Source organism: Etheostoma cragini, chromosome 4, assembly GCF_013103735.1.
Source record: "Etheostoma cragini isolate CJK2018 chromosome 4, CSU_Ecrag_1.0, whole genome shotgun sequence".
Lineage (NCBI taxonomy): Eukaryota > Metazoa > Chordata > Actinopteri > Perciformes > Percidae > Etheostoma > Etheostoma cragini.
The window spans coordinates 17,688,670-17,710,695 of NC_048410.1; the positions used below are offsets into that span (position 1 = coordinate 17,688,670).

General features: G+C 39.5%; 2 protein-coding genes across 2 annotated transcripts in view; one reads left to right on the forward strand and one right to left on the reverse strand.

Moving 5' to 3' along the window:
• Nucleotides 1–911: 911 nt before the first annotated feature.
• The window catches only part of syn2b (synapsin IIb), a 71,738-nt gene continuing 50,623 nt past the window's right edge, over nt 912–22,026 (reverse strand). The window contains exons 6-13 of the mRNA XM_034869347.1: nt 14,238–14,300; nt 12,996–13,138; nt 11,421–11,495; nt 10,148–10,250; nt 7,026–7,202; nt 6,669–6,735; nt 3,495–4,320; nt 912–3,022 (exon numbers count right to left, since the gene is read on the reverse strand). Of these exons, the coding sequence (XP_034725238.1) occupies nt 2,869–3,022; nt 3,495–4,320; nt 6,669–6,735; nt 7,026–7,202; nt 10,148–10,250; nt 11,421–11,495; nt 12,996–13,138; nt 14,238–14,300 (1,608 nt within the window). The 3' untranslated portion in view covers nt 912–2,868. The remainder of the gene's footprint in view (nt 3,023–3,494; nt 4,321–6,668; nt 6,736–7,025; nt 7,203–10,147; nt 10,251–11,420; nt 11,496–12,995; nt 13,139–14,237; nt 14,301–22,026) is intronic.
• Nucleotides 14,954–22,026, forward strand: part of LOC117943357 (metalloproteinase inhibitor 4-like) — a 9,812-nt gene continuing 2,739 nt past the window's right edge. The window contains exons 1-2 of the mRNA XM_034869440.1: nt 14,954–15,475; nt 16,491–16,501. Of these exons, the coding sequence (XP_034725331.1) occupies nt 15,337–15,475; nt 16,491–16,501 (150 nt within the window). The 5' untranslated portion in view covers nt 14,954–15,336. The remainder of the gene's footprint in view (nt 15,476–16,490; nt 16,502–22,026) is intronic.

Sequence of the window (22,026 nt, forward strand, 5' to 3'; positions counted from 1 at the left end):
AAGTATCTATCTATATATCTATCTATCTATCTAAGAAAAACAGAAAACACAGACAATCATTGTGACTCCAGGACCACTATTGAACTTATGTTGCATGATTCACGAAAAACAAACAAAAAAAGCCTCAAACACAGACACACACTTCAGCACAGACAAAGGATAAAGGTAAAGGAGAGCCAGAGCCAAGCTCTCATCAGCTAGCTGTTAGCCAATCAGAGTCAAGCAGCTTAGCTTTCTATACCCCACTAGAATGGCTTGAAACAAAGTAAGCAGGGCATTTTTTTCCACAAAATATGTTCCAGAGTCCATGGTAGAACTTCAGACATTACAATGTAATTAAATATGTGTGGCAGGGCACCTTTAAAGTATTAATTCTGCCTTTAATCTCAGAATTCTGCCATTAATTACAGAATTCTGACTTTTTTTAAAGTCTAAATAAAAAAAAGTCTTTACACTCACATGTGGCCCTAACCCTATTCTGTACCTTTCCGTATTAAAGTCTCAACATGCGAGTATTTAGAATTGCAAGCAACTACATGTAGCCTATTTGCAATGTAAAGTAATGGCATACTACAGGGTTTTAGTCTATTAATTTTGGGGTACTTGTGAAAGAAACATTCAGAAAATAATGGCCAAATCTGGTGCAGCAGAGGCGGAGATATCCTGACTTTTTGTACCAAGAATGGGGCAAACTCATAAAACATTGAATTCTACATTTTCAATAGGGCAACTCAATAGCATCTTTTCCTTAGACCCTCCATGCTTGGTACTGTAAGTACCCATATAAGTACCCATATTTTTCAATGTCCCCTAGTTTATAACACATGGTTATCCCTAATGATGAATGAACAGATTTTTGTGTGAAATCCAAAAACTTTGACCTTAAAATAAAAGCAAGATAACTGATGAATCTAAGTGAATTAGTGGAATGATGGAACCACATGTTTATTAACTTTTATCTGTACAGAAAAAAACCATAATCAGTCACTAGATCATGCAAAGCAGTATCGCATTACAAATGAAGACACAATACAAAACAAACAATATATACTCTACCATAAATATGGAGCCTTAAAAAAAATCTATCAATCAATATATTACAAAGAAAAAACTCCTGAGTTGACACATACTTACATACAAATACAATATGCTATACTTTACTTCCAACATAGTACTGGAAATGGATAAGTAGACAGGTTTGTAAGCAGTTCCTAAGTATTCATTTTTTCTATCTCCACATATGATCTTGAAATGCAGCAGCAACTCAACTGAAAAAGACCAGTCAAGGTACTGGGTTCATTCCAGGTTGCCTTAAATTTAGTCCCACACACAAACAGGGTTAAACACAGAAACCAACAGTTTCACATGGACTATTAATCTGAAAGCCAGCGTCTGACTGCAGTAAAAAGCAACCTGGAAAGTCGCGACTGAAAGGAATCTTAAAGGGAATGTAAGAGTTAGGTATTTAACAGATACACAGGTCCTGTATGATCATATTTATATTGATAATGTGACAGTGCCCAACAGGCATGTTGAGGTGTTATTGCACTACTGTCTCAATGTCTTTTCATGAGAATAATCAACAAATTACGAGACTGTTGATAGATCTACACAGAGGTGAAACAAGAAATCACCAGTCACAGCTACAGACATTAGTCTTTTTTACAATTTGAAATGCATTCAATTACTTTTTTAGGATTGCTTTATCCAGTCTGGTAAGCAATGGGGTCGATCCCAATGCTCCCAAAACTACAACAGCTGCAGTCACTGTTGCCCTCAATAGTTTACTTAATTAAACACTTGGAAGTAAATGAATACATTTCGAGTTGTAATCGACCCAGGTCTGCACAACTAACAAATGCAGCTGTGAATTGAAAACATGTTCACAATAAGGCTACAACATCTAGAGAGAGAGAGAAAGAGAGAGACAGACAGAGAGAGAGAGAGAGAGAGAGAGAGAGAGAGAGAAAGGCCACAAAGGGCAAAACTCAACACTGATAGAGCTCCCTTCTCCAAAAATCTTACTGAGCCACTTGGAGGAGCCATGCATAACAATTGAACACGGATGAACATAACATATATTTCCAACTCCCTCACACGACAATGAACTTCAAGGCTTGTTGACCAAAAAAGGGGGCGCAATGACAAGCCCAGTCGTCAGTAGCCAAGGACCAGAGACACATTGGCTGGATTTACACAGGGAAAAAAATCCTTAATGACAACATTTTACTTACTGACTAAAATTGATTCACTGTGGATCAAACCATCAAATATTAAATATCATATAACTCTTTTAAAATATGTATGAATCCAGCCACTGAATGAAAGAGTTATGTCACTGACAAAAACTAATTGAAAGTGCTACTGGATTTTTTTTCTTTTTCAATTGGCTTATCTCCCTTTATAGTTATGTATGTTTGTATTAATATACTGTATATATATGTATATGTATAAATATATATACTGTATGTACATTCTATCTGTATTCTTAAATATTCTACTTTTTATATACTGCACTTCAGAAAGAGTTCCTTAAAGTGTGTTCTGGGAAAAATAAATATTTTGTTATTCTGTTCTATTCTGTTCTACTCTACTCTAGTAAATATCAATGACGTAACTCCTTCAGTCCAATTAATCTGGCACAGCATCCTTCACTGATATCCTACCCAGCAGGCCTCACTGTTACTCACACAGAGAAGCTGAAAGTCGAGGAGGAGAGTGACCGGGACGGAGGGAATACAGTACAGTTAACACACAGAGTTTAATCTCAGACTGGTTCACATTTAATGTTGATCAAGTCATCACTGGCCAACGGCAAAAAGGGTGGTGGGCAGAATAAATAAATGGCTGACTACGGTTCGGCTATGTCTAGTCAGAAAAAAGGCTGGCGAAGGACTTTCGGAGGTTACGAATGGTCTCTGCCTTCACTTCGTCTTGGCCGTCACCTCCGGTGCTTGAGACCCCACGGAAGAAAGAGGAGTCGCTGAAGGCGCTGAAGGCATTGGTCAGGGACTGGGACTTACTGGGAAGGCAGGAGGAAGGAAAAAGAGAGGGGAGAGAGCAAATGAGTGAGGAGGGACAGAAGTGGGAAAGGAGGGGATGCAGGAGGAGGATTATGTGAATGTGAAATTAGGTAGTAAGGATGGAAGACAAACAGGGGAATGTGTAAGAGGGCCAAAAGTCACAAACACAATATTTATACATTTAATTGTATTGTACATTGTATTTGTAGATTGTTTATACACATCTTAGACATGCTAAATAGGGAGGGTTAAAATAAAAGTGTTAATTTAATAATTACAGCATGTTACCACTTGGACTGACACAATAAAACCCCTGTATTGATAATGTTGGTGTTGCAAATGATTGGAATTACGTATATTGTAGTTCTACAGAAGAATGGATATAGATATTTCATTATGTATCATAAACACAAAGTATGGCCCACTGTAATGCGTGTCTTAGCAACAGTGTGTTGATAAGCCGACCCTTACTTAAGCAGAGGATGGGTCTTTTGCTGGGATCCTGGCTGTTCTTCCACAGGGGCCTCTGCCTCAGCGGGGGCCGCGGCAGCTTCAGCTGGGTCAAGCTCAGGGTTTTGGGAAGGAGAGGCCGGTTTGGCCTGGGGCTTTGCCTTAGCTGGAGACTGGACATTAGGCGGGGAATGGCTGGCTCTGACTGGAGACTGAACCTGTGCTGGGGCAGGGGCTGAGGAAGGATCCGAAGCCAGAGTGGGTGCTGGGGCTTGGGCAGCGGACTGGGGTTTAGAGGAAGTCTTGGGTGGCGGCGGGGTTTGCGGCTTTGGCTGGAGCTGCGGCTTTGAATTCCTGCGTAATGGAGGGATGGGCTTTGCAGGTGGTGCGGGTTTGGGGGGCAGCTCTTTTGGTTTGCCAGGAGCTGGAGATGGAGAGCCCTGGGGCTGGGGCTTGGGCTGCTCTATGGTAGGAGCTGAGGCTGAGGCCGGGGCTGGGACCTCCACGGCTGCTGCTGCTTTGGTCGGGGGAGAGCCTGGAGCTGCTGCTGCTGCAGCTGCTGCTGCTGGGACTGGGGAAGATGGTGAAGATTTGGCTGGGGCCGGGATGGAAGCCGAATCTGGGGCTGACTTTGCGAGGGATGGGGCTCTCATCATTGGGGGGGGCCTTGGGACTGGAGGCTTTGTGACAGAGGTGGCCCTCTGGACTGGGCTCTTCTGTGCCTGAGTTGGTTTCTGTGCTGGACCTGGGCTTGGTTTCTGGGCCTGGTTGGGCTTTGGTAACGGCTCAGATGCTCTCTTAGCTGACTCTGATGATATGTCCACACTCTGTGATTTCACTGCTGCATCTAAAAGATTAAAACATAATTATATTAGATTATAGTTAAATAAGTGTTTATTATTTCTTGGATCTAGGATGGGTTGTTAGTGCAGCAGTTAGAAAACCAGGTGCCTGTAACACACCAAAGCAGAACATGATACCGATAATAAGCTTGAGATTAGACATGCCCCTTGACATAATGACCTGTCACACATTCATAGAAACCCTAACCAACTCATATGTCAAGAACAGACTGGGGCAAAGCAGGCTCTGAGTGTTGGGACTGCATTTAACAGCAGGGGGCGGCAGATCAGCGGTTAAGAGAAGGTGCGGTGACTAGCCTGTCATGCCAAGTGTTGGTTGCTTGTATGCACAACAACTTATGTGATCATTTGGAGGTAGTGTGGTGAAAAAAATAGAGGAAAGGAAAAAAGTTTTATAATGAAAGAAAGTAAACCAAAAAAGCAGCGATGACACAACCAAGAAATAATACTGGCATCAAACTCAGTGACCCAGACACATGCAGCAAAGCAACCTATCATGCAGCAAAGAAGAAACAAATGATTATGCATGCTGAGTAGGAAGTGACAGGGCAGGGATGAGTTTCCAGAGGCGGATAATTCTCTTTCAAAGATGCAGAAGTAGAGCTGGGAATGTAAATGATATGCTAAAACCTCTATAAAAAGGTTTCTTAGAAGACAGCTTGGAAAGTGTATATTCATTTGTGTTTACTGTATACATTTAGAATTAGAGTTTAATGACATATACATGATTTCATGATATGACCACAACAAAACCGTCGTGAAAATTCATCCCAGTCATTCTCAGAGAGTCATTACTGTAAGGCAGCTACAGTAAATGGCTGTAAGTCTTACGTTTTACGAGTTTGTCAAAGCATCCCAATGGTGGCTTGGGACTCACAAAGCATAAAAACCAAAGAAAATCGATTTGTACAAACATAATTTGTAAAGTGTGTGTAAAGGATGACACAATAACAATTTGCTTGAATACAAACCTTGACATTACTCAATCGTTTGAAATATATTTGCTATATAGACTTTATAAATAATACAATATATCTATGTGTTGATTGTTGTTAGATTGTATTTAGTCACTTGGGTGACTGATTTATCTCAGTAAATCAGGGATCCGGATCCAAGCAAATTAGTAAATGAACATGCAGAGAAAGAAAGTGATGCATATTTTCTTTAAAACTCTTCATCAATCACATAAGCAGGTTTAATTATTGCCAAGAAAGAAAAATATGTATTGTGTACCGTATAAAGCCACTTTCTCTTGTTTCAGGTATTATAAAACAGAACGATGGATGTTAATTAATAACCAAAGACAGCTCTGAGCAGTTATACTCATTCCGGTCTTGCAAACGGGGCTTTGTTGCTTGACAGAAGGAAACATCTATCTGGTTCATACCAGGAACGGATTTGCACCACAACATTTGTTGTTTAACATTTAAAAGACCCAAATGGCAAGCATCAAGAACTACGACAGAAACTGAACTGATTATTATCAAGTTCATGTAAAATTTCAAACAATTAATCCAATTTGCACATCTTAACATCGCCACACTGTTGGTACATGTTCATTGCTAACAATTTCTGTAAAAGCCAGCTGGTATTACTAAAACATCCAGCACAAACACATTAGATACAACATGAAATACCGACATTTGCCACATCCACGCAAAATGAGAAAAAAGGAATTAAAGATAATGAACAAACATGCAAACTGTTTTATATGCTGTTTTACCACTGCTTTAAGCAGGCACATTTAGTTTTAACACATCAGCCGAGAGGACAAACATCACCCCACTAACACAAACACTATGGCTGCAGTTAAGCTGAACAGGCTACCTTAATGCAGCGCACTGTACATTTGGTTCTTAACCCAAGTCATGGGTTAAACAAAGACAAGGCCGTAGCTCAAACGGACAGCAGTATTTGTCTTTTCTTCAAGGATGCAGATAAAATACAAACTGCTGTTACTCCTAAAAGAATAGGACATTTTGAGACATACACATTCCTTTTCTTTCCATGAATTGGATGAGAAAAGTGATACCACTCTCATCTGTATGGCAAATAAAGCAAAGTTAGCTTAGCACAAATAATGGAAATAGGGGAAACAGCTGGCCTGCCTGCCTTTGTCAAGGGTAACAAAATCTACCTACCAGCCCCTCTAACTAACAGGTTATTTCTAGCGGCGAAATCTTGGATACTGGATACATCATTTTAAAAAAAAAACTCTTAAGGTGTCTGACAGTTAACTGTCCCACAACTGATTCAGAGAGTGTTTTCTAGACGTGCTTTGGCTCTACAGTGGCAGCGCTTGTATTAGATTGTAGAACAGCGTTCAGACAACCTTGAGGAAGAGGGCGCTGAACAGACGTCCTGCTTGGATCTGCCGGTCCTTCCTTAAGGGCAGCACTCTGAGAGAGAAAGTAAGGGGGCAGGAGAAAGACAGAAAGAAAAAAAGAGAGTGAGAGAGTAGGAAAGAAAGGCAAACATGGTTAAGCGTTTTTTGGTAAAGAATCATTAGTAAACTGTAAAGGGCTACAATGAAGCGATTTTGCTGCAGACCTTGTAACGTCTTGGATTTCTGAACCTGCCTCGCCTTATGCTTGCAATAAGCAAACATTGTATGAGCATGGGTCATTGCAGCTATTTACTTTTGGTCAACCATTACAAATGCACCGATTTCAATTCAATTAGCCTCTACCTGTTGGGGCTGCACAGTAGTTGGCTTCTGGCCTTGAGGGGAGCGAGCCGGGGAGCGGGAAGCACTAGACGACCTGGTGGCCAGTGCTTGGCTCATCTTAGCCAGCACCACCTCTGAGATGAGCTGGCGGTCCTCTGCCTGGTGATCGCCAATCAGCTGCATAGATGAACCCACAAACTGGACAAAGAGGTCATAGACAATGTATCAGAAAATGTGTGATCAGGACAGACAAACAAAGGACGTTAGAGGGCACTGTGGTCAACACTTAATGTGAGGTAATAGCTCTCTGGTGTGCTTATACTATTGAAATGTCTTCTCCCAGATAGAACATTTGTGTATAATTAGTTTAGATTTGATGTTTTATAGTCAGAATGGTTTTGGTTTATATCTATCAACGTTTTATGGATACTGTCAGAGAGATTTAGTTTAAAAATATGTGTTAATATGAATTATCACTGTCTGCAGCTAAATAAGACTGGAAGATAATATGTCAACATCCATGTGAATGGATATCCACTCAACTATTTTAAATCTGCTTCATTTTGAAAACCAAAACACTTTCCCAGTGGAGAAGAGCCATGATGAGACATGTTTTTCCACTTTTTTTCCACTTTAGTATCTAATCTACGGAACCTTCCAGCAAACCAGAAAGTAAAACTTTATTTATATAGATCATTCTATTCCAGGTGGTAGCACAATGTGCTGCACAACTTGTTAGTTACCACGAGAGTTGCAGTGACTATGCTACGTGAAAAGTGTAAAGATAAAACATTTGGCATACTGTAAGTAAACACAATTAAAACACATAAATAATGTACGAATTAAAACCATTGAGTAGAAATAGAAATACATTTTAGCAACAGACTTGTAAGAATTATGCAGAATAAAATGCAATTTAACCAGATAATAATTAAGACCAGCATTTGACCAATAACAATTAATAACACACATGAGTTACAACCAATAAAATAAGTAAGCAGAAACCTACTGAATATGCCATTCTGACAGTCAGCCTACTTCAAAGAGTAAGTGGGGTGTTTAGATCATTGCTTGGATACAGCAGTGGCCGGGTGTGGGTGTGATTGTGGCTCCTGTATCATCAGTGTCAGACTGTCTCACTGGGATTTGTAATCATAATTGTCTAAACTTCGTCACTTTCCCACTAATTGTCCTCTTTGAGTTTCTGGTTCCTGCCAGTCTTCTGACTGTCTCACCTGTTTACTCTATATAAAGATGTCTGCTGTCCTGCCTCAGTTTTGACTTCCAGCCCATGATCAACTGTGAGCTTGTTTGTTGACTTTCAAACTGACAACCAAAGTGTTATTAACCATATGTGCTGTATCACTGCCTACGTTTGGGTCCAACTTGTCCTTGCCAGCTGCCAGAATTTTAGCAAAATATGACCAGCTTTTTCCATGGATGAGGGGGCTGACTTGACCCTCACCATTAAGTGGCTCTGCACTTACTGCCAAAATGCATCCTGATAGAAGCGGCTTGTCGAGTAAGCTCTCTGTATGCTCACCACTCAACAGCTCAATCCCTTGGCCAAATTAGTCCATGCAAATCCTGAGTCACTAAATTCAGGTCAGGAATTCAGGAAATTCAGTTTCTGCACAGTTACTTCCTGAGGTCCCCTTTTGACCAACCTACTGCTATCTACCTTAAAGGTTAGCCTTCTACCTGTTCTGTGCCATTTTAGCCCTCTGCCTTGTCCCCTATGGATAGCTCTCTGCCTACCCTTCTCTCAGAATCTGCCATCTTGTCCCCTGGTGCCTGGTTTTCATATTTTATTTAAATAAACTCAAGGCCTCTGGGTGCAAGTATGGTATATTTCCATTGGTTCCCACGGGTCCTTGTCCACTGACTCCGGTGCCCATTACTCATGCCTCGACTGTCCAGCACTCCTGAGACTCCATTGTCATCCACCCATGCGGTAATCCTGTAGGCCAGGAATTTACTGTCCTTCAAGTACTGAGTCCCTGTTCCTCTATCAGAGTTTGTTATTTTTTTTCTTTTGAGCCTGATCCTATCTCTGTCTAAGCCTTAACCTGAACCTGTCTTTTTGCCAAAGCCGGTGTATCACCTGAATCTGACTCTACCGCCCCTTTCACACATGCACTAAAAACAGTGCAGCGGCAGAGCGGCACCCAAATGTCCGAATCGGTTGGGCTGGACAGAACGTTAAACAGACTTTAACCTGCCAGCTCCTGAGTACAAAGTCTCTGTTAGCCTGACTGAGCCTGTGTGTGAAATCCTAAGAAATCACAGCAAGCGAGGGAGTGGGCGTGCTAATGACTTTTCTATTATCCTAGTCTAAGCATAAATGTGAAATTCTGTCTGAGCCTGAACTTGTCTTCATACGTGAACCTAGACCTGTTTGTTTACATTTTTTATCAGCCACTGCATACCAGCTCCATGTTATCACTTTGGGTAATGAGCTTGGTTGTCCACCCTATGACCTGCCTCTACCAGCTGAGTCACAGTGCGTTTTTTTGTCTCATATTTGCCAATAGTTGGGTAGAACATTCTCTACTAAGCAGTATTTAGCAATTTTCCATACTGAGATGTAACCATTTGACTTTTGAGAATATATAGGTATTATTACAGCAAAGCACATTCCTACATTAATGTGCTTCACAACCATTGTGGTCATAAGATGTAAAACTAAAGACTATAAAACATGAAACCAATATGCTGAAAAATGACTGAAAGAAACAGAGTAATAGACAATTTTACCTGCATAGCAAAAATAATAAGATATCTGAGCCATGGAGAATAGCCATACTTACCCCTTAAACATCCCCAGATGTTAGTTATCATACTCATAATGTGTATTCAAGTTAGGTTGAATTGGTTTATTTCCAGCCAGAAAATTCAAGGTCCCAGCTGTTTAAATTAGGTCAGGCATTCTTAATTTAAGACTCAAAGACCTTATTAGTATTCTTTAAAAACACCATTCCCACAAGCTGAAATGTTTCAAAGAAAAGGCAGGAACACAGTGATGCAGTGATAATAGGGCAGCTGTAAAAGATTTTGATTGTGTGAGTTGTTTGATTTAGTGCCTTTGGTCAATCGGAAGATCTCTTTTGAGTTAACATCCATCCCTTGCTCCTTTCTCTCACCTCAGTAATGTAGTCATTACCATCCTTGCCACAGATGGCTTTGACAGCACAGATATCAAGCCCTCCGAAGATCTCCGAGCAGGTATCAACCCACAGCTTATACCTGTCACAGAGAGAAGCTCGATTAGGTCTACAAAGAGTCAAAATCCATTTACAGGGAAGTTAAAAAAAAAAGCATGTAGTGTACCACTACTATATGTTACATACTGTAACAGTTTTTTCTGAATTGGATGTTTGCAGTTGAAGTGGGTGCAGGTATTTCATATTTTTTGTGTAAAGAACTATGAAAACAGAACTTGCTAATCCTAGTAAAGCAAAGAGTTGTGTTCTTGCACACTGCTTTATCAATTTTATTGAATTATGTATCGCTTTAGCACAGTACATCAGAGCAAATGTTTGTATTTATTCTGACAGTAAACCTGTTACAGAACCTCTCTAGCTCTAGGCTGGGTCCGCTGCAGGCTGGGTCTATTGACTTGCTGTCTGGAAAACTGAACACAATCAAACTAGGGCAAAACAGACACTTCAATACTGATCAAAAGGACCGTGTAACTGTACCGGGGCAGGTATTCTCCCTTTCAGCAGAGTCAGATTCTCCACACCATTTTAAGATGACATTTGTATGGTTCAAAGTATTTGTACTTTATTCTGTTACCGGCTGTCACAGATTAAAAAAGCCTTTTCAGATTTAAATGTTTTTTGGTCTCCCAGTATGGCGGTAAGAAAATGGAATGAATGACTAAATGTACTTTGATGAGAAAGAATGGAGAATATCTCATTCTGTTGGGGCTTGTGTTAGTGGCAGCATAAAGCGTATAGAGTTCAAATATTAGCAAATTGAGCTAAACATTGTTTGACAAAACAGTATGTATTGTATGTAAAAGGAAAACAAGTATGTTGATATGGTTTTATATACTTCAGGTTAGTATTTATATACATACCTTTTTAGCTATTTTTACCAACATTACATATGACTCAATTCTCTTTTATCTGACAATAGACCTTTTTCATAGATGACCTTTTGTTATAGCACAAAAAGACAGTTAGTGACGGCTCTGTTCAACTTAAGTGTGTCTGTAAGCCTTGCCAGTTAGCCAGCATGTATTATTAATTATGAATATGTTTTTAATTACACCTCTGCTTTTCCTGCTGTGAAAGGTCAAGAAACATAGTCACCGCCGCTCAAAGAATAGGCTGTGTGAGCACATTGTGACTAACACTGACATGTGCACAAGGGCCGCCTGAGCATCACTAATGTGGAAGCGGTGCTCACTTGTCAGTCATGGCTACTTGTTCCAACATGGCAGATCCGGTGTTGCTCTTCCAATTACCAGAGATGGATGTTCGCCTAGAAAATAGGGGGAAATTGTGTGTTAAATCATTACAGACATGAACCTTTATTTTTAGAGATTGTAAATACAGGCAAGATAGATTTAGACAACCCTGTAGCAGCAGGGGTGTGGTTACATCACTAGCTGTAGATTAAAAGCCAGTGTATGCATGCAACATGCAGAGCTGCAGGTTATCAAGTTGATCAACATCCAGATAAATTGAGGCTCCTTGTTTGACAGTAGATAGACGGGTTTGCCCACAACCATAGCCATAGAGTCTTTCTCTATCACTTTGCACAATACAAATAGCTAAAGAACCGGACTATAACACACTACGTCTTTTTCATTCAGTTAAGCACTCAACTCCCTGATATTCTTCAAACCATTTGTTTACAAGACATAGTTTTTCTCTAATTATAGTCTGGCCCGCTAGACACACTAGATACTGTATGTATGTATGTTGTTTGTGGATCCTGGATGCAAATGATAACGTATATGTAGTGTTTTCCTGTTTGGTCTCAAAACATCACTGTAGTTCACTGTTACTATAAATAAATACAGACACAACTGATTAGTAATAATTAGTTTTTGTGCCATTCACAAATCAGAAAATTTAGAAGCAGATCTGAAGCATGAGAAGGATAAAGCTAGCTCAAACAACATCAGCTCTGAATGGGGAATCCTGAATTAGATCCAAATAAATTAGGACTGATGAGGAATACTTACATAACTGTCACCTTAACTGCCTTAACCTTACTACCACAAACATGCAAGTAGACATCCTGGCCTAACGTCCAACTCAGGAAGCCAGAAGATCTTTCCTGAAAAAAGCTTTGATGTCAGCTGATGCAGCCATGGCTGTGGAAAAGGAAAGAGCTGAAGAATGCTAAAAGTCTTTGATTTTTCCAGAACCAGAACTTCTCTTCAGCTGAGGAACTCCCGCCAAAAAAACACTGACCACATCTGTCCATCCATGCACAACTTCAAAAAAATGGAGAGGTGCGTGTTGCAATGAAGCAAGTAACTGTGATTTGTGATTATTGTTTGGACTAATTTGGGTTTGGTAGGTGCCAAGTGATGGCCTCTTTGAGAAATTGTAGTAGCCTTTAAAATGAAATGTAACAAGCTAAACCTAAATATATAACTGAATAACAAAAACATCTAGAAAAGATTGTACAGATTTCATAAATGGCAAAAATATATTTTTGTGTGTCTGTTATTGTAAATAACGGTAAATGTTTCCATGCAATATGATTTAAATATATGGCTTAATCTGCATTGTATAAATGTTGGGTCGCTAAAGAACAAAGGTCGGTAGGAATGTTTAAAAAACAAAAAAAAATCCACAGATTAAAGGGTTAAATGAGGACTTTACATTCCACTTTGCTAAGTTTATGCTTTTTTATGTTCTGTATCTCACTGTTCCCCTTTCTGCTGATGCACTTGTCCTGTGCCCAAAATACAATGTGTTACACCAAATGTAACGTGCACATTGTACAGTATACACATGAACATACATGTATGCTTTGTAGTCAGCGCCGATTTTCTGGACCCGGATGTCGTACTTGGCATCAATAAACGGCTCTGTGGTGCAGTATGTCTGAGTGATGGCCACCACACTTGCAATGTCCTGGAAGTCACTCATATTGTCCACTTTGACCTACAGAGGGATAAAACATGAAGAAACACCATGTATTGACAGTAAGGCTGGACTATATCTAATAAGATAAAAGGCTGATACTACTCTTATGTCTATATGTTAAATATGCCCACACGTGCCCTGGGAACATTCTGTAGGATCCTGGAATTATAAAGATGATCCTTATGAGAGTGGTATCATCTTCTTATCTGACACTTGGCAAGAAATAAGTGCTTCTCAAATGTCAAACAGTAAGTTGCATTTCTAGTGTTGATAGTGTCTTAAATACTGTCATATATCATCAATGATGCAGACCTAATTAAAGATCTGGATCAATATGAAGTATGGAGGTGAAATGATGTTGTGATGCTCTCTGCAGTAGCCACAGTCAATGTCCCAGAAGTGACATGGTCCACTTAAACTAAAAGCTTTGTGATACAACTATAATGTACAGTATTTGTTATAGGAACTGTGTCGTTTTTAAAACTACCACAGTGAAACACACTAAAGCTACTAAATCTAAAGTACAATATAGGTGTGCAAGAGATGACATGGTGGGATAATGGAAGGCAAAAATGTTAGAAGATGATAAGAGGCCCTGTTAGACAAAGTGAGAGGACAGTCACACAATATCAGATTGAGCAGTCCAGGGGAAGGATGTGAGGTGGATCGATGAGGAGTGGCAGAGAGAGGATAAACACTTCACTCTGATTTTACCCAGAAAATATTAACACAGTTGTCAATCAATACCAGCACAATGAGAGGAGAATATTAAGGGTGAGGGAGAATAAAATGGAAGTGCTGCAGTAATGAAAAAAAGAAAGCATAAAGAAGTGCTTAGTACAAACCATTCAAACTATCTCTAGGCACAAAGAAAGATTTTAAAGCACATCCCAATGGCACTTTGTTAAATTATGCAACAGTGTAATGGGTGGGCTTCAGTTCAACATGTCTTTTTTTCCACTTTACTAATACACGAATGTTACTTCCAATCAAACAAGAAGAAACAGTTTGAAGCCTGTATTACAGCTATTGCTTAAATGTTAGTTCATTTCAAAACCTCATGATGATTACTCACTTTAGCATTTCAAATCTGCTAAATGAAATGAATCAACATTACCTTTCCCATTCCAGAGTGGGCGTGTCCGATCTTTACCACCACTGGGAAACTTGGTGATGTGATCTGAAAGGTAGTAGAATGAATAAAGGGTAAATAATGATGAACACTACAGTCCTATGACTACATACTGTATCAACACACTGGAAAGACCCGGCGGTGAATTTGATTGCCTTTTTGGAACAACAGTCACCATTCACAGATCTATCCTGGTAACTAGGCACTAGCACTGCAAAAAAAAGAAAAAAAAATAGTATTTCATCAAAACAGTAAAGATGACGGCCATTTTCAGATGTACTGACAAATGTCTTTTTTTTCACGAAGTGGTGTGTTGACATGGAACTGCTACATTTGCCACCAAAACAGCAATACTTACTCTACAACCAGACACTAACAGTAAAAAAAAAAAAGTAATTTTTATGATAATGGTTTGCATTTATGACTCACTGATGATCACACAAGCTGCATCTGAAAAGAACACTAATTATAAACTTTACCAAAAAACCTGCACAAAGGATTTTAAATTGTTTGGGTGGGTAAAGGTCATTTCTACTATTTGCTTCACAAACCTGTCCAACAATACTTCACAACAATTGTTCATAAATTTCACGAATAACACCTACAGTAGCCAATGGGAGAAGAGCGAGGACATCAAAAGAGGGCAAAGGATGGTGTTTTTTCCCCCCTGCGTTTGAGGAGGCTGTCCCTAAATTGTTGGGTACATAAGAGGCTCCCTGTGTGCGACCCTCTCAGCATTCAAGACCAGAGTGTGAGGGGATCCAACTATTGTATGTTTCTCTGTGTGTTGTCTACAGAGAGGGAGAGAGAGACACAGACAGAGAAAGAGAGAGCAGTGGCAGCAGCAGCAGGCTTCTCTCAAACTCAAGTCTTTTGCTCCAGTTTGAATTCAGAGGTGTACTTTAAACTTTTCAATCCACAGTTGCCTTTCAGCTCAGCAGAGATCATCTTACTACTTTGACTCTTGTCTTGTGGTTTTCCGCGTTGCTGCCTGATTTGCTTTTCCCGTGGAACTTAACAGGATCAGAAGAGGTTGCCGAGATTTCATCGAGTGGTGGAGTGGTCAGAGGCAGCCAGAGTCATCATGGCTATGTCCCAGGAGCGGAGTGTGTGTCTGGGGTTTTGGGTGCTCCTTTTGCTCGGTGCAGGCATGGAGGAAGGTGTGGAGGGATGTAGCTGCCACCCAGCACACCCACAGCAGCTATTCTGCAGCGCTGAGATTGGTGAGTTAATAACTAGAGACTTGATTAGTTTTTGTCCACCCCAATAGGAGTTAAGAATACTTATAAGAATAAGTAAGAAGAAAGCTGGTGCTTTTAATGACAGTGGAAAAACAGGATTGTATGATATTGAATTTGGAGGAATGCCACTCCTTCTCAACTTACTGATTGATGATCTGGCTTATTGGTTAACTTAATTGGATTTTTCTGAGAGGGGAACATTATAATCAAATCTAGAGTAAAAACCTATTGTGATAAGGACACACCAATACTGCTTCAGGGGCAAACTTTTCATGGTAGTTAATTGAAAGAAATGTTGATTTATTATTGTGGCTTTTTCTAATTATATTCATAGAAATTATCAGTTTTATGCAGAAAGATATTTAAGCACTATGATGCTTTATGAAATTTAAGTGTGGTGGACTGTTAGTGGACTGATTATTTTTTAATACCAGTTATAACTTGTGAATTTATAAGACTTACATCTACACGCAGTTATTCAGTTCCTTGTACTGTCCTTTATTTTTCTGATATACCAAGGTAACTACAGATAAATACACCACCGGCCTTTAACTGGAAAACAGGGCAGCCTGCTTTCTGTTTTTGTGGTTACATAATTGAGTCTTCTTGCTCTTAATCACATCATGCATCACAAAAACAAACCCTAACAAAACAGCCAGTGCCAAGTGGCCTTTTAATCTAATCTATCTATCTATCTATCTATCCATCTATCTATCTATCTATCTATCTATCTATCTATCTGTCTAGCTGTCTAGCTGTCGAGCTGTCTAGCTGTGACTCCCCCTCCCATCCCCCAATCATCCAGTATTTCTTGTCTAGGGCCAAAACAGGCCAAATCCAACACTCTGCTCTGACTTTGACTACTTCCACAGAGTGTTGAGAGCTGGAGTATGTGCTTCTGTCAAAGGTTACTCTCCAGCAGAGGAGAAAGAGAAAGTAGTCGAACGAATTGCTTTGAATGCGTTTTAGTCTGGTTTTTCTAATTGGTCTGCTTCAGGTTTAGAGAGGGTCAGCTCTCTGAAAGTATTCTGAAAATGTGTCTCAAAAAATAGTCTGTCTGAAATGGAGGCTGAGACTTGTTTTCAAAACCGCCATAATGCCAAATTAGATCTGGGTTGTGAGAACACAATGAAAGTATTTGGAGTATCTTTTAAAGCTGTGTGCATGGGAATGTGGCGACAGAGCAGAAATACAGTGTATTAAACAGTGTTTTAAATTATATTTGTTCTACACTGAGCTGCAGACAGCATGTTTTGGCTGACTAATTTACTAGCATTACCTCCAAAGCCAGGCAGCATATCTAACTACATAATTTGTAGGATTACAGGCTACGTAAAAAAGCCTCCTGCAGGACTGAGACATCCTCTGTCTTAGCACCTGTGCAAGAGTCGATTTGGGGTGCTGTTATCAGAGTTTAGTGTAATTCTCAGCTCTGTCAACGTCTTGGGGAAGTAAACACAGCAACCTCAGCACAGTCACTACCCAAGATAATGTTATATTACACACAATGCCCTCAACTTCAAACGCTTTTCTCCTCAAATTTAAAAGTGAAACATTAAGATTCAAAATACGAACAATGAAGTCAAAATCTCATAACCATCATAACTTTTGTCCCAGTCCAAGTAAGGTGCACAAGTAGACAAGTGTCTTTTTTTTCGATAAGCTAAGCATCCAAATTCTCCCTTATCATACTGTACTGCATGTAATACTAGGGCTAACTACTTTGCAGTAAAAAAACAACGCTGCTTCAGATCAGTCTTTTGGCATGATATAATGCATGTTGCCACTTTCAGCTGGAAAAGCCTTGGAGCTAATCAAACTTGGTCAGCTAGCTAGCAACAATACAATTGTCTAGTGGCAGTTGTCATTTCAGTTGTCAAAATGATGGTTACTAGAATTGAGCCGCTTTTTCTGTCAATGTGTAAAATTAAGGTTGTGTTTATACTGTTTCAAATATGACTAAGAAATTCTAGCACCACACTATCATCATAAACTGTGTAGGTACTGAGCAGCAACGAAAAGCTTGCAAAGCATAGCAACAGTAACTATGGCGGCTGGATTTCACAAATGGTCAATTAACCACAGGTTCTTTTGTAATTGGATCCCATTTCCTTTGGGCTGTGCTCGGATATGTGTTTAGTTTATATGAGTCCACTTCTGAATGGATACAAGAGCCAGTGTTCCCTTTTAGTTAGGATGCAACTGGACCCATGAATATAAAATAAGGAAAATCCCTTACTTACACTTAGCGTGTCTAAGAGAACTTTTCATTTGGCGGCATCTGCTGTGCACTGTCCGGGTTGTTTTCTAAGCATAGGCTGGTGGTGGCCATTAGTTGACCTGACAGTGCTGTCAGAGTCGATGAGCCCTTTGAATAAAGCTGTACATCTGAGTAATATCCCATCTGGACAAACTTTGGACGATTCCCTGGCCGTGTTTGTGTATTTGAGATTGTGTGTGTGTGTGTGCGTGTGTGTGTGTGTGTGTGTGTATTGGACAGAGGCCAAGCCATGCCAACACAGCCTACTCCATCTCTCTCTTTCTTTCCCTCTCTCTCCCCACTTAATTTCCATGTCTAAAGGCTTGGTCTAATGGTCTGCATACTAACAATATCAGTGTGAAAGCCCGCTGACAGTCCAGCTTTGTGAGCATGACAAGGGTGCCAATTGATCAGGGAGGGGGGAAGTTACTTACTACATCAGTTCTCATGGAACAAGTTTGCAATATTTCTGTTTGGTTATGTAGCTCTCAGGCAGATGCATAGCCACTTCCACTCTGCAGGCGTGCCTGTCCTTATTCCTGTTCATAACACAGCTGCAGCAACTGGATTGAGTCGGTAACCAAGCCTGCACAGTTCAAAGATGTCTAGGTGGGGGGTGAACATTTCAGAGAATCTGGGCCAAGATAATCATTTTATGAGGAGAAAGCAAACTTGGAATGAAATGAGTTTTGTTGTTCAGTTATTACTAGTAATTTCTGCACTAAATGTAATTTAAAATGTATAATCACTGCCCAAAAGCTATTGTGTCTGGAACGTGATAAAACAAAAATCACTGACGCTGTAATGACAAATTACTGTACTATTTTTAATTGGCTATAGCAACTTCTGTCCTTTTCCATGTTGACTGATATACAGCCAATGCTCAGACTGCCAACTATTTGATCCTTATACAGAACCCAGTTATGCTGCGGTGTATGACTTACCATCAATAGGCCACATAGACCCCTTATTCTGTTCATGAATGAAGATTTTAATGGGGCAGCGAATTTGCCAAAGCATCTACTTTCAGTTTCCTCTTGACAAAGGAAATGCAGATCAAAGGTGAGAGTCATCATTAGCACAGTGTTTTCTGAGTAGTGATCACAACTGCCGTATTTAGTGGTGTAATCATAGTTGAGGAGATGGGTGTTGAGTGTTTAACAGAAGTTGTGGCTTTTTTTTCCAAGATTATTCTTGTTTTGGCATTTTAGGTCTTTATTTGACAGGAAAGCTAAGACATGAAGGGGGAAGGACATGCAGCTAAGGTGGGTCGCAGGTCAGTCGCAGGCCACTGCTGTGAGGACTGAGCCTCTGTACATGGGGAGCACTCTCTACCAAGTGAGCTACCCAGGCAACTCATAAAAATAAAGCTTGCCGCATTTTTTTGAAAAACAGTAATAATTAAAAGTAGAGCTAGTTGGATAAATCTTTTGGCCTAATATATATGCAAGTAAGACTGTATGAAGGTTGGATTATGCTCGTTCAAAATTAGTTTGTGTGAAGTGGGAGTTAATATCAGTTTTGGATTGTTACAGAAAGGTCAAACAAAGCCCCCACTAATCCATCATCAGAAAGGTGTTAGGGGACGGTTTTTCCTAAGATTTTAGTATACTGGCAGCTTTGGCCTATCCCAGCGATAATATTAATAATGTGGGTTTTTTTCATGGTTGAATGGAAGACAACACAAAGGTTAAAAAGCAGCCAAAAGCTAACAATAAATTACTGTACAAATGCTTAAGATATGCTTCAGGCAATTTAGAAACAATGTAACAAAACATTTATTTTTTCAGCTGGTAAATGTTCTGCTCAGTACATTTCTTGGTCACAATTGTTTAATTTGATTTTTAGTTATCGGGGACAGCTTATTAATAAACATTTCTGTAAATATGCCAGAATTATCATCTGCAGTCCTTGGCCAGATGTTACAATAGGCTCCCTTAAAAACAATGATAGGCATCTTAACATGAGCATGCCAGTAAATCCAAATAAAATACATGTGCATTAAATAAAATCACATTACATTCTTGTCATGTTTACAACAACTAAAATTACATTTTTGAATAATTGATGCATAACCAATGAATACTTATGGTTCTTGTGTTGAATTCATGTTTATGTATGTATTTATTTTATTTACAATGTTATGTGTTTATATGAATAAATCTATATCATCTCACATGAAATTTTTAAACTCTCAACAAACAATATCGGCAACAGCCTAAAACATCCAGTACTGGTCAGGCTCTAATTACATGTAATAGCCCTATATGCAAAATTTAGCTTGAGCTGAAGAAAGAAATTATGGGCAGAAGTTATAAAGTAAAAGTACTTATTGTGTTATAAAGTATTGATACTTTTTCCTTTAAGCTGCATTTTAATGTACACTCTACTCGTTTGGTGTTACATTGAACTGCTATACTGCTACAACATAATACCCTGAACTAGTGCAATAAACTAAAGCCCAATTTATGGTTCTGCATTGAATCTATGCTATAGGTAAAAATGTAGGTACGTGTAGATACAAACCCTTTGCTGTAGCCTGATGTGCACCTGCCCCAAAAATGTAACTATACATTGCTGCAACTTTGCCCGCAACAACTGTAATTGGTCCACTTGGCGGGGCATTTGTAGAGTTGCATTCCCTTTAATCTTTTTCCGAGTTCTCCTTTTCCGTGAACAACATGAAGTCAAGCAGAGAGTTAAATTTTCCTGCTTACAACTTTCCCACTGTGGTCAGGGAGCACACGGTAGACACATTTTGTTTCTCCTACTCTACCGCCAGAGTCGGTACTAGTTTCAAAGCTAAATATAGTCACTGTTTCAATCCCACACTCCCCACGCACACACATACCAGCTCTGCCATTCTCTTAAAGAGATGTGCTTGATCAAAGCACATACACCTGCGCTCAAGTAAATACTGTATCCTGGAATAGGCCTACGTACAACCATAAATATGCCTTAACCATTGCGTTTGGAGAACTAAATGCTATCTTGGATAACAAGTTAGCCTAGAGCTGTAATATTGTAACCTTCCCCAAATCCAAAAAGCAGAACATAGCTACTAACATTATCCTCAAGCTTGTTGTGAATGGGTCTTCTTTAAACATAACCTCCCTCCCTACATAACAATGTAGTAGCTTATGAGATTCCCCTGACCTTGAACAAAATGCTAGGTTACTACTGTAATTAAAAAAAAATTAGTTAGCAGGACATGCTAATTTTTGCAGCTTATTTGTTAGAGGAGTCAACAACACCGTTTGTTTAACACACTTTTTGAGCCATTCTTACACTTCTGCTATTGTATTTTGGGGTTTACTACAGCCTTACTACAGTTTTAAGTAATGATCATTTCTAAAGTACTGTACACTATGCACTGTTTTACTGCAGTGTCACTGCTTTTCTCTTGTTGTTAGATCATTGTTAATGCAGCTGTATGCCAAGTCACTGTGTTGGACTTATTGATAACCAGAGAGAAGGCTATAATAGTAAACTTAATTATGTTCGATAGATTGAGCCAGAGCAGTGTTATTAGTTTAAAGGAAATGTTTGACAGTGAATTTAGCTTGGCAGTTAACATAATGACTCATGCAGATGTCTAAAAGTGCAGATTTTATGAGTTTGATGGAAAGGAAAAAGTGGTTCTGTAGCAATGAAGTCTGTAAAAACCCGGTTTGATTTGGCATATTGTGAACTACATGGTTTGGTCTTTTTTAAGTAAAACACTCATCGTTAATCATATTTTTTATTTTTTAAGTGTAATGAGTGGTTTGCTTGTAAATGAGCAGGAGTTGCAATTAAAGACTTCACTGCTTCCTTCCTATTACTGTAAGAAACTTGCTACTTTACCCTTCTACTTGACTAAAGTATAGGATCAAATAATGTAAAGTTCCTTCTTTGCCAGACATGGTTTGGCTTGACTATAAAGTGTGTGTTGTGTGTGTGTGTGTGTGTGTGTGTGTGTGTGTGTGTGTGTGTGTGTCTGTGTGTGTGTGTGTGTGTGTGTGGAGTCAGTTAATGGGAGTGTGCAAGCAGAAAGCTACTTGTTATTCCATATGGGTTTTGATTTCCCTCCCAGAGGAGAGGAGGGACACATCCTGTATCACTACTGAGAGGGATAGCTACACTGTCTGTATGGGGAGAAAGACGAATGCCAAGTAAAAAGACAGAAATAGAGAGGAGAAAGGCAAGAAAAAACACGAAAATCTATCTATCTATCTATCTATCTATCTATCTATCTATCTATCTATCTATCTATCTATCTATCTATCTATCT